General features: G+C 33.6%; 1 protein-coding gene across 3 annotated transcripts in view; it reads left to right on the top strand.

Annotated features, from left to right (window-relative positions):
• Nucleotides 1-10,286, top strand: part of UBR2 (ubiquitin protein ligase E3 component n-recognin 2) — a 78,599-nt gene extending 68,313 nt beyond the window's left edge. For all 3 annotated transcript variants that reach the window (XM_026683285.2, XM_026683295.2, XM_087963170.1), the window contains 10 exons: nt 737-804; nt 1,096-1,231; nt 1,872-1,959; nt 3,561-3,691; nt 4,227-4,335; nt 4,855-4,911; nt 6,143-6,220; nt 6,540-6,710; nt 7,252-7,353; nt 7,955-10,286. In XM_026683285.2, coding sequence (XP_026539070.2) covers nt 737-804; nt 1,096-1,231; nt 1,872-1,959; nt 3,561-3,691; nt 4,227-4,335; nt 4,855-4,911; nt 6,143-6,220; nt 6,540-6,710; nt 7,252-7,353; nt 7,955-8,096 — 1,082 coding nt within the window. In that variant the 3' untranslated portion in view covers nt 8,097-10,286. The remainder of the gene's footprint in view (nt 1-736; nt 805-1,095; nt 1,232-1,871; nt 1,960-3,560; nt 3,692-4,226; nt 4,336-4,854; nt 4,912-6,142; nt 6,221-6,539; nt 6,711-7,251; nt 7,354-7,954) is intronic.
• The last annotated feature ends 2,132 nt before the right edge of the window (nt 10,287-12,418 follow it).

Genomic DNA, 12,418 nt, shown 5'->3' with positions numbered 1-12,418 from the left:
TATCAAATATATTCTGAAGTTCATGAAATTTCAAAACCTAGATAAATGACCTAATTGGTTATTTGGGTTCTGTTGTGTTATGAGTACACTAGCTCGATACCCATGCTTCGCTACAAAACTATGTGGTTGGGCTTAGTTTTGGGGGAGAAACATAAGGGGGAAAATTATGCCTCTGTCTACCAACATCCATTGGTATTCATCTGGCTACTGTCCAGTCAGTGTGTGAGAGAGTTGAGAGCTGTTTGGAAACTGAAGCAGTATTTGCTGTGTGAGCAAGAAGGAGACAGCAAGCAGTCTAGGCATGGCTTAGCTCAATTGCTCTGTACTAAATCTGCTTGGTGCTCTGAAACTAAAACTGAAACTTCTCTGCTTGTGTTTTGCATTTGGAACAGATTTCTTTTGAGGTGGGGAAGGGGAGTAGAACTCCTTAGCATCAGAGCGTGTTAATAATAATATAAGAAATACTAATGCTCTGATGGTCATTTCAAAAAATCCTTTCTTAGTGAGCTAGGAAGTGAGCTAGCTACCTAGAAGCAAAGAGAAACATACGTGCCAAATTTCAAGTTTGTAGGCTTTACAGTTCTGGAGATTTTGTGATGATGCGTGAGTGGTATTTCACTTTTACATATATAAATTGAATGCTTCTGTATCAAATTCCTTGTGTATCTAATCACACTTGGCAAAGTAAAGTAAAGTTAAAGTTATTAACTTTTTTTTGTATATTTTAAACATCCAGCACTGGTGCCTTATGAAAAAAGTGGAAATCTTCCATGCATTCTTGATATCGACATGTTTCATTTATTGGTAAGTGATTAAAAATCCTAATAGCACTGCTGCAGAAAATAGGATTAGCAAGATGTTTTGCTAAATATAAATTCATTTAATGAATTTATTTTATTAAGCATACAGTTCACAAACATTTTTCAAGGTAGATCACCATTTATATACGATCCAGAGTGGAGTGTCAAATTTCCTTTTTTTTTTGTAGTATCAATTCAAAACTGTTCCCACTATGCTTAATGTCAAGGAGGTTTGTCTTGCAAATACATACTTATTTTCCCTTTCATCACTTACTATTTTCTCCTTTATCTGCAGGTATGCTTGGTATTCTCTTTCCCTGCTGTACACTGTCAGGACTTTTCAGGAGTCAGTCTTGGTACAGGAGATATTCATATCTTCCACCTTGTCACTATGGCACATATTGTGCAAATAATACTTACCTCATCCACAGGTAAAGCATATTGTCTAGGCTATGCTGAATTTTGTGTAGGAAAATTAGGATTACAGTGACTTTAATGGGAAATGTACATGGAAGTCTGGCTTAGGTTTTATTTTAGGACAGCTGAATACTTCTGAACAAAGGAAATACTGATCATTGCAATGCAATGATATATTGATGTATATTATACATCTATACAAAATTGAGAGTTGAGGTCAGGGGTGGGTTTCTACCGGTTCTGTCCACCTCTGTAGAACCAGTAGCTCTGAAGACCAGCAGACATAGAACTGGTTCTATGTCTGCTGATGTTTTTGCCCACCTACCCACCCGGGCTCTTATCTGATCTTTATTTCCTGATTTTTCAACTTCAGCTGCCGAAGGAGCCACAGCTGCAGTTAAAAAAACAAGAAAAGAGGGCTATTTCAAAGGCTGCTTCTCGGCAGGCAGCGTGCTAATGATGATTTATGATGATTTATTTATTTTTATTTATTTATTTGATTTGCCAATTGTTTACAAGATAATAAGTATAAGTGTACTGGCGCTCGGCTCACAGCCCCCGAACCAGTAGTTAACCCTTTCGTATCCCACCCTGGTTGAGGTTTACTTAGAGCAGTTTGTTAAGCTAGTTTACATTTTGTGTTTGCTTTTTCAGAAGAAAATGGCATGGACCAAGGAAACTCTACTATCGAAGAAGATGCTGTTCTTGCTTTGCATAAGCACATTGGCCAGTGTGTGGGCAGGTAAAACAGATTGCTTAAATTCTAGCTTTTTCTATGTATTGTTTTCTTTCTCTTGTCTTGTGGTTCTCAGATTATCTTAAAGAATGCAAGCAGATTCTTACAGATTAGCAGTGTTGCAGGTATTTTAGTTCTAGATTATTTGGAATTTAAAGATCAAAGAAAATTGCTTGAACGTATTTGATATTCTTATGGAACCAGATTTAGGCTGATATATTTTGGAGCAAGTAGTGTTTCCAAGTGTCTTTAAAAACTAGTTTAAGCATTTATGTGGTAGGAAAAAAATTATCCAAATAAAAATGCTAATTTTTGTATATTATAATGAATCAGCTGCCTATTGTTTTCAGTGTACTTGAAACAATAACATTGCTCTGCTGTGGAATTACAAAAGGAGAATAGGAGTTAGTACCTTTATTTCAGAACTAGTAAAATGGAAATGGCTAGCGAACTTGGAAGATTGTTAGATTCTCAATCTTGTTTTGATTCTCAATCTATCCCATTGCTAATCATTTTTAATACAAGTTTTGTATGGAAAGAAGACGGCAGAGAGAGAAATATTTCCTCTTATTTTGCCCCCTTTACATTAATGGTTATGATTCTAAACTAATCAAATAAAGCAGAGGGACAAGACTTGCGCTGCCTGGGTATTTGTATTTAAAGTAGAACCACTAGCTCTCATTCTAAGTGTTAATGTACAAATTATAAGAAACTCAGCCTACTTACCCATTTTATTTGGGAAATTAATTTTATCTATATAAATTTATTCTAGATTGTTTTACTACTCAGTTACCTGAATGGTTGAATAAATGTTCAGCGGGTGGCAATACCTAGCCAAATTTGACTGATTGGGAAAAAAAACTAATTAGCTTTGAACTTAGTATATTTATAAAAGAATACCAGAAAATTGAATCTTCCTCAGTTCCACAATGCAGAAGTATATAAGTAATAATTAGATTTATTCAAGCACTCAAGTGAGATGGTATTTATGGGATAAAAAGCAGAGTAGTTCTTTATAAGATTAACTTTAGAAGATAACAAATGATTGTCTCCTTATTGTTGGAGGAATATGATGCACAATGTTTTCTCAAAAAATATGGGAATTGAATGTCCATATTTGATAAATATTAAGATTTTTCATAGTTATGTCCATATGATGCTTTATCATGATCCTTGCTTAATATTGTACCTTGATACAAAGATATAATTCAGGTGGCGCTTAGAAGTCATGAAATAGCACTTTGCTAGTCTGGCTACCTTGATTAAAAAGCTTAGACAGAAGCTTCTATCTGCAGTTCTGTGTCAAAGAAACATTTACATCCACATGCTTTCCTTTCATCATGATTGCATATGAGAACGATACTCTACTTGAGCATTCTGCAGTTCTGCTGTCATATAAATGATTTCATGTATATATACATTTCTTACCCACAGAGGGTTTTGACTTTGTAGTTATAAGATAGCAAAATAGTTTTTAAAAACAGGCTCAACAATTTTTTTAAAAATCCCGTATTTTCCTTTTAGCTGCTAGAGTCAAATGTAGATTAAATGCATAATTTTTAAACCTGAAATTTTCTTCATTGAAAAGTAATTTATTTTTTTTCTAGTGTGTTGAAAGAAATTTCTTCTGGATGGCACCTATGGAAAAGTATAAAAACTGGGATCATGCCTTTTCTGAGGTGCTCTGCTATGTTCTTCCACTATTTAAATGGAGTTCCTATACCATCAGAATTGAAAGGTAATGTTTAGTTGGCTATATTGGTTTGAATCCTAATAATGCTTTCTGAATAGAATAGTTTCAAATTATTCAGATGAAGAAATGCAAACATCCATTTGCCCTGCCTCAGTGTCCAGCCTTCTGAAATAGATTTTCAGTGTACAGGTGTTTAGTTAGGGTAATAAAACTATTGAAACATGTAATTCACTTGAAAACTGCTTTGGACCAGTGATACATTCTTAGTACAACTCACCTCACAGGGTAGTTGTTGTGGAGAAACTAGATGGAGGAAGGAGTATATTTGCCATCTTGAAATATTTATAAAAATAATCAAAACAGAATTTAAAAATAGAATACAAATGATGTGAGTATGAATACATTTTCTGCCTTAATTTAACAAGTAGGGGAACTAAAGTAAACTATGTGTTTCCACCATTCTTTGTTGTGATTTATGCATATAATTATTGTGAGTTATTTAGCATGTAACAATAGAATTCTTTGAAAATATATCAATATTAATTATAGCTAATTATAAATATACTTTTTTTATGTACAGCCAATGGGGCAAACCAATTTGAATACTTATGTAGCTATCTCTCCTTGCCAAGCAACCTAATTTGCCTTTTTCAAGAGAACAGCAAAATTACAAATACATTAATAGAAAGGTAGGAACAATATATTATCCATTTAAATACACAAATGTCTATTTAAAAATACAAATCTTGCATGTTGTTTATGAAGTACACTTTTAAAAGGGAAAACCAAGCAATAGCAGTGCATTTAATTGGGGGGGAAATTAACAATAAAAAATTCTTGTGAACTGATGTGCTAGGTCATAAATGTATAGTATATCCTTTCAGATACTTGATCAGTCATTAGAAACTTACTCATCATCAGTATTTACCATTTGATGATTTGGAAAGGATCTGGATGGGGACTATATAACTATATGTTTTCACAAATATAACTATATGTTTTCACAAATCAAATAAATAAATGATTCTGCTATGTTATTTTCACTGAAATAAAATAAATTCCCTTTTTAAGAATACTTGTATTATACTGGATTAGAATGATAATTGCTTACCTATATGTATGTGTTGTAGATTAAGGAAAGCAAAGTACATGATTCTTCAATTATTTCAGAGGAAATAAAAATGTTTCTTTCACCCTTTTTTTTAAAGCTGGTGTAATAAGAGTGAAGTAAAAAGATACCTGCAAGGTCAGCGACAAGCCATAAGGTGAGGATTTCTTAACTACTGAAGTTTCTGTGACAGTTGAAAAATAGGAACACAAAGCTTGTAGTTATCAGTAATCAGTACAGGTAGTCCTTGACTGATAACAGTTCACTTAGTGACTGTTTGAAGTTACAACAGCACTGAAAAAAGTGACTTCTGACCACTTTTCACACTTATGACCATTTCAGCATCCTGATGGTCATGTGATTAAAATTCAGGCGCCTGGCAACTGAGTCGTATTTATGATGGTTACAGTGACCTGGGCTCATGTAATCCCTTTTGCAAGCTTCTGACAAGAAAAGTCAATGGGGAAGCTGAAGAAATTTTGGGCTCAGAGAGAGAGAGAGCCAGAGAGAGGGGTGGAGAAGAGAGAAAGAGAGAGATAAACAAATGCTGCATTTATGTATAGCTAAATATTAGTAGAAAGATACTTAATGAATAGATTACAAGAGTTTAAACAATATTTATTGAAAAAATGATAGCTAAACACTGAACAACTGAACTGAACAACTGAAACACTAAACACTACTTCTCTCTTTTGTTACTCTTTCATTATGTTATGATGTAATTATCATACTTAGAGCCAAACTAGATGTTTTGTTTAGAAGTACCCTGTTTCTCCAACAATACGGCCTCCCCCAATAGGAAGTCCCAGCATGTTTTATAGGCATGAAATGAAATTAAGCCCCTCCCCCCAAATTAAGGCCTATATTAAAACATGCGAAATGGGGGGGAATGGTGGGGGGGCTTGCCGTTACTTTTGTTGCGCACCCGGATATGGTGCTGCCTGCGTTGACCCCACCAACGCCAAGGTCAACATCCAAGCCATCGCTACCCGCCCACCCAAAGATTCAAGGGGGGGAGAATTAAGTCACCCCTGAAAAGACAGCCTAGCCATTTTTTGGGGGGGCTCAAAAAAAAAATAAGACCCGGCCTTATTATATGAGAACACGGTAGCATCTTAACATTTGTAATATGGACTATGGTCGAAATGGGGCATGGGTGGGAATGCATCTGTTTTATATAACAGAATTGTTTGTTATAAAATGTTACTATATTACCTTTCTAGCTTATAGGTAATACTGTCATATGTTTTAAACATTTTTCTCAGGTAAAGCTACTGTACAGCTAATAGTTAATTCAATTTTCTGTAATAGATCAAACTATTTATATACTGAGCTTCATAAGCAGTTTTTATTTTTGTATGACATACTTTGCATTTATATAATTTCAGCTATCCACGAGAGTCTAATAAATTAATAGAACTTCCAGAAGATTACAGCTGCCTAATCAATCAAGCATCTAACTTTTCGTAAGTCAAACAGATAGCATGAGGTGTTTTCTGACCCTCCAGTTTCTACTACTTTTCTCCTATTTGCTGCTCTGTTCTCTGTTCTCTTTTCCACATTCTGCATTCCATATCACTCAACCAGAAACAAATTTTATGGGTGGGGGTAACACAATGAGGTTACAAGAGGGAGAAAATGTGGAGTAATTTCTGTTCTAGCAGTGCATTTTTACTTAAATACTTTGAATCCAAGCCATAGTCTTTTAACTGGAGAATGTATATTGAGTACATCATGATAGCTAATGTTTCATTATATTAACCAAATGTTTTATTTCTTTCAAAGGTGTCCAAAGTCAGGCGGTGATAAAAGTAGAGCACCAACATTATGCCTTGTCTGTGGAACTATGTTGTGTTCTCAGAGTTACTGTTGTCAAACAGAGCTAGAGGGAGAAGATGTAGGAGCATGTACTGCACATACATATACATGTGGCTCTGGAGTCGGAATCTTCCTCAGGTAAACATATGGTTTTAAATTTGCATTTGGTCAATCTTGCTAAATTATCACACTGTAAGAAAAGAATAAATAATGACAAAAGATTCAGCAGCAACATCAGTTTATTTCTTACATGGCTGTCCATCTCATTATGACACTTAATAACAGCTAAAAACAATAACAAATAACATAACCATCTTGTAGACTTCCATGCCCAGGAATTTAACCAAGTCTTTAAAGCCTTGCATATGACCAGCAGGATTGGGACCAATCTGATCTCTAGAGAAATGCTGTTCCAAAGGAGATGCACACTATGGAAATATATCTTGGATCTCATATAAAACATCCCTATTTAATTGACAGGACACATAGTACCACCCTGAAGGCTCTGATAGGATGGGTTAAAGTAATCAGAGAGAGAAGTCTGAATGAGTCCTGAAAAAGGTCTCATTACTCCTATTTACTCTGATATGGTAAATTCTAGTCTCTAGTTGATGGAATAATTTATTGGACAATATTAGGAGATTGGATACCAGCGTTATTCTGTCTTTTTTTTTTCCAGAGTGCGTGAATGTCAAGTGCTATTTCTAGCTGGAAAAACAAAAGGTTGTTTCTATGCTCCTCCCTATTTAGATGACTATGGAGAGACTGATCAGGGGCTCAGGTAGTTTTTCAGCATTTGCTTTTGATATGAAGACTGATACTATATGCACATTTCATCCATCCTGCTTGAGAATTTTTCCAAAAATGAAGAAATGAGCTGCATAAATGGACCATTTTTGTTGCCATAATCAAAATAGCTAATGTACTCATATCTGTATATCCAGTATTTAATTGCAAATTTGGAAGAAACAAAATACTTTAAAAAGCAGGATAAATCTAACAATAATAATTATTATAATAATGTTAAAGACATGGAGCTGAATGTCTATGAGGTAATTATATCAGAGTAAAACTTGTTCTGTTTTTATAAAATGGGCTTGCATATCAAAACCCAAAACGCATTGCTTAATACATAAATTGAAGTATTTGAGTAGGGGAAAGCTTAATAGAAACTTTTAGTTTACCTGACTCTTTTCACTCATAGTAGCAATCTCAGGTGAGAATAAAATCCATATGCAACTAGGTCATTATAAGCATTTATATTTGGAGCTACAGTATTTCTATGTGTATATGGGCTATTAGGAGAAAATTCATACATATCAAATTTCATAATATAATTTCATATTCTTAATTTATATGTTTCTTTTTCTTCCCTTTTCTAGGCGTGGGAATCCTTTACATCTCTGCAGAGAAAGATTTAAAAAGATTCAAAAACTCTGGCAACAACACAGTATCACAGAGGAAATAGGACATGCACAAGAAGCAAATCAAACTTTAGTAGGCATTGACTGGCAGCATTTATAACTTATTTTCTGCGTTTTAGAACTGAATAATTCTTTTGTAATCCATCATAATACATCAAGCAAAAAAGAATTAGGAAACAAAGGATGGAAAATAATAAAGAGAAGAATTATTTTTTTTTCATTTTTGTTTTATACATTTATTGGTTACCATAACCATATAACTTTTCTGTGTAGCATATTTAATTAATAATATTATTTGCACTGAGCTTCCCTCACAATCTCTGTTGATTTCTCTAAGTTGGCTGAGTGAATTTGTACAAAGTTATACTAGGCATCTGTTGAAACTTCCTTTGATAACTGAAGGAGGAGGAAATATTTGGCTGAAATAGCATCTTGATCAAGCACAATGCTAAAGCAGTGTGGTCTCCTTTTTGTAGTAAATCTGAGCCATTTTGCATTTTAGTACTTAAACTATTCTATACTTGGAATTAGCTGAAAACAGGTGCAAAAAATATAGCAATGGATATATTTACAAGAGTGCTAAATTACACTCATATTGAAAATGACTTTATAATCTACAGTCTTGCATGGCTCCTCAGCATTAGTCCTTTTAACTAAAAGAGAACACTTCATAAGGGAAACTAATTATTTTGTTGAAGTCATGCACACTTTAGGAGTATTTTGTGTGGATTGTGATATTGACTTAGTAAGCAAGGACTGTTTTCCACAATATGATTGGTAGACTTTGATATTACTTTTTCTTCTTCTTAGAATGTAAGATAGCAACTTCATCCCTTGGAGGAGTCATGTAAATCTTGATTTGATCTCAAATTGAAGAAGCTGAGAATAATTTTTAAAAAAATATTTACTCCAGTTTTCAAGATTCTGGATATATTAGCCTTTTTACAATTCTTATGATGGAATAGAGGAACCCAGTATCTGTGGGGGTCCAGTTGCAAAACTTAATACTAATTTCCTACGCAGGCACCAACGAACACATGAATTTGCACTTGGCTGGCATTCAGTAGAGAAGTTTGTCTATAGTATACTTTATAAGTATATTGAAAACTGCACAGATTTTGCACATGAGTGCCTGAAGGCAGTGAATTTTCTAAAAACTACTTTCTGGAGAGTTGTCATCTATTCTTTAAAATACAATTTTTTTAAAAAAATGGCTTTATTACATAATCATAATCTGTAAACTTATCTAATACTGATAAAGTAGGAAAGTGTTATCACCAATGCACTGCTGAAAAGCCATCCTTTTAACATGCATTTTCATGTTATTGTAAATTATTATTTTTAACCAATGTGAGGCATCACTTTATGCTGTCTTGTCAGAATAGTTGCTATTAGTATATCAGACACATACAAAGTTAGATGAATTTGACTGCCTTTTATTAGGGTGAAATTGAGCAGCCTGATTACAGTCTTCCTAATGCATTAGTAGTAACCAAGCCTCTTTTTCCTCTATATGTTGAGTATCTGGCAGTAGTCTTCATTTTCCTTCTTCCTTTAGGTTGTAGATATTTGGTGTGGCTGATACATTTAATTTGATAGTTCTGCTCTAACACAATTTATTTAATATAAAATTTGCTTTAAAATATACACAGTAACAATGCATTCAATTCTGTGGAGTTCCCCTCCCCCTTGTGACTGCATAGATAAATCAGAAAGAAGAATGAAAAAAAGTTCTGCTTTTTAAAAATGAGAATTGTACAAAATAAATATTAGGAGAAATGCCCCCTCCAGGTACTACAGATGAGATGAAGGCTAAATAGGTTGATGGTTTTAAGCTCATGACGCATAAAGTGTGTAAATTTGTCCTGGTTCTTAGCAAGGTTGCTCCTTCAATTCTTTGTTTTTCTTTCAGCATGTATTTATGTTAATTATAGAAATATTTATATAACAAGCTTTCACTATCAGGGAATTCATACCTGCAATGAATGACTTTCATATCTGTGAACAACTTGTAAAAATTAAACTGTATCATATGTATAAATATAAGAATAAATGCTTTAGGTGTTGTTGATATTTAATTAATGCTTGAATCTTGCTCACTTTTTAAAGAGACTGTTCTGTTGAAGACTTTAATTGCTAACTTGTTAAAAATGCCTTGGATATATAGCATCTCTGGTTCCCATTTTAAAAAAAGGTTTTAAATATTGCAGTCAGCCACATCATTCTACTATCCTTCTCAGGGTTGAGCTGAAACAATTCAACATTAATAAAATTAGTACCTCAGAAGTTACTTTTAAGTAGTTTTTGTGACTGCATCACATGATTATAAATATCTAAAAATAGCTTCAATAATTTAATTAATTTAACAATATTTTTTACATTTTCCAACATTATTCTTGAACAATCTTATTTTTTTCTGCAATTTCTTCAATATGACTCAGGTATGGAAAGATTATTTTGTGGGATAATCTTTCAGCTCTAGAAATCAGGCAATGGCAAACCACTTCCAAAATGTTGCCAAGAAAACTGCAGGGATTTCTCCAGGTAGTCGCCAAGAGTCAACATTGACTTGAAGTGACCAAAAAAGAAAAGAAAGAAAGAAAGAAAGAAGAGAACATCTAAATTTCTGATAACTGAAACATGAGAAAAGTTTATATTTTAGTATTTCTGGAATACTTTTTAAAAATTGCTTTATCTCTTATGTTCTGGATTATTAATTCAGCAAGAGAATACCATTAGAATAAACATGCTTCTGTATCCTTCTCTTGCTCCAGCTAAGCAGTGTGTGCGTAAAGAAGCAACTGTTGTCAAGCTTTAGGTGCTCAGATCAGAAGAATGTGTGAAGGTTAATCTTGTAAATTGTATTAAGGTTACTTAGGAATAATTAGCTCTGATGAAGCTGTGTATATTTTCCACTCCTGGAATGTTTCATCAAGTATTGATGTCTTAGAAAAAGAGGAAAATTACTTGCTTTCCTTAGTATCACATTTCTAAAGTTAAGCAGAAATAGAACTGCTACACATCTTAACAGGATAAATATTAGCATACAATAAACTATTGTACAAATTCCCCACAAGATATGCTTTTTACAATCACAAATTGTTCGTACTTTCGGCATTGGTATAATTTTTGAAGTTGATATGGATACTTGAAAAAAGTTGGGCTGCCTAAGGGAATAGTTGAGAGGTGCTAAAAGCATTTCTTCCAAATAATTTTCAAGGATGCAGAGTCTTTCTGCTTTTACTGCTCTACCATATTTTTTCACTATTTCGTATAATAAGAAATTTAAATTGTACATGACCTCAAGTCCTTTGTCAGAAAAGGGTAGTGGTAATCAAATAGTCTTACAATTTTTTGTAATAGCATCCACAGTATATTCACATTTGGAAAATCTTTTCTATAACCTCTTTTATTTGACAGGACAATTATTACAAGCTGCATAATAGAATATGATTATGTCAAAAGACTCTGATAAATTGGAATTTCCACCTTCTACAATAGTTTTATGATTTCTAGAAATGTTGTTGATCATTTTTTCTCTTCCTTTCAAATAAGTAATGTTAATACTAGGACACCTTACTGAAAAATATTTAAATCAAATGGAAGAAAGCAAAGAAAGCAAAATAATAATTGAGAAGACGCTCTCTCCTCCTTAGCTGGTCTAAACTCCCTTCCCCAAAGGCGGTTGCAGTGGTGCTCAGAAATGGCTACCTCAAAGAAGAACCCAACTGGATAAGATTGTACAGGAGGAAGACAAATGGGAAAGCAGGACTGACCGGGCTAAACAAGAGAGAACATCTAAGCAAGGTACCCTGAATCTAAAAGTACCTAGAGGGATACTTCTGAAGGAAGATCTTTAAGCGGCGAAGGAGAGAGAAAAGGAGGTGTAAAAACCCTTATTTTATCTTTATATTGACAATTACAAATGGTATGGAAAGAAATTTATATTAATCTATTTTGACACTAATAAGCAACCTTAAGCTGAAATCTAAGTGTCAAAAGGAGAATAAAGATTTTTTCTTGGTCATTTTAAAGCTCTAAAAAGGAAAAGAGTGGAGGCAAAAGAATTAGAATAATGGATTAGAATAATGGAAAAATGGAGTGCCACCTGGAAAAATAAAGAGGATTAACAGTGAAACTTTGAAAAGACTCCCGAGGATACATTGTAACTGAAATCTTATTAAAAAATACAGTAACCCACGGAAAGAAAAAGGAAAGGAAAGAAACAAGAAGGAACAGTGTGGGACCATTTGGTGATTTAAAAAAAAAGTTTTTGGCATTGGTTTTTTCTTTCTTTTTCTGTTTTTACTTAAAGTCGGATGGTTGTTCAAAAGTGTTTAAAATGCTATCACTCCTGGAGGAATTGAAGATGAGTCTTAAAAAACAGAAAGAAGATGCAGAAAGGGGAGGAAGATCCTTTGG

Source organism: Notechis scutatus, chromosome 1, assembly GCF_049901735.1.
Source record: "Notechis scutatus isolate UNSWTSFEM ecotype Mainland chromosome 1, rNotScu1.2, whole genome shotgun sequence".
NCBI classification, from domain to species: Eukaryota; Metazoa; Chordata; class Lepidosauria; order Squamata; family Elapidae; genus Notechis; species Notechis scutatus.
Note: the sequence above shows the minus strand (reverse complement) of the source record. Positions and strands in the feature narration are given on the sequence as shown.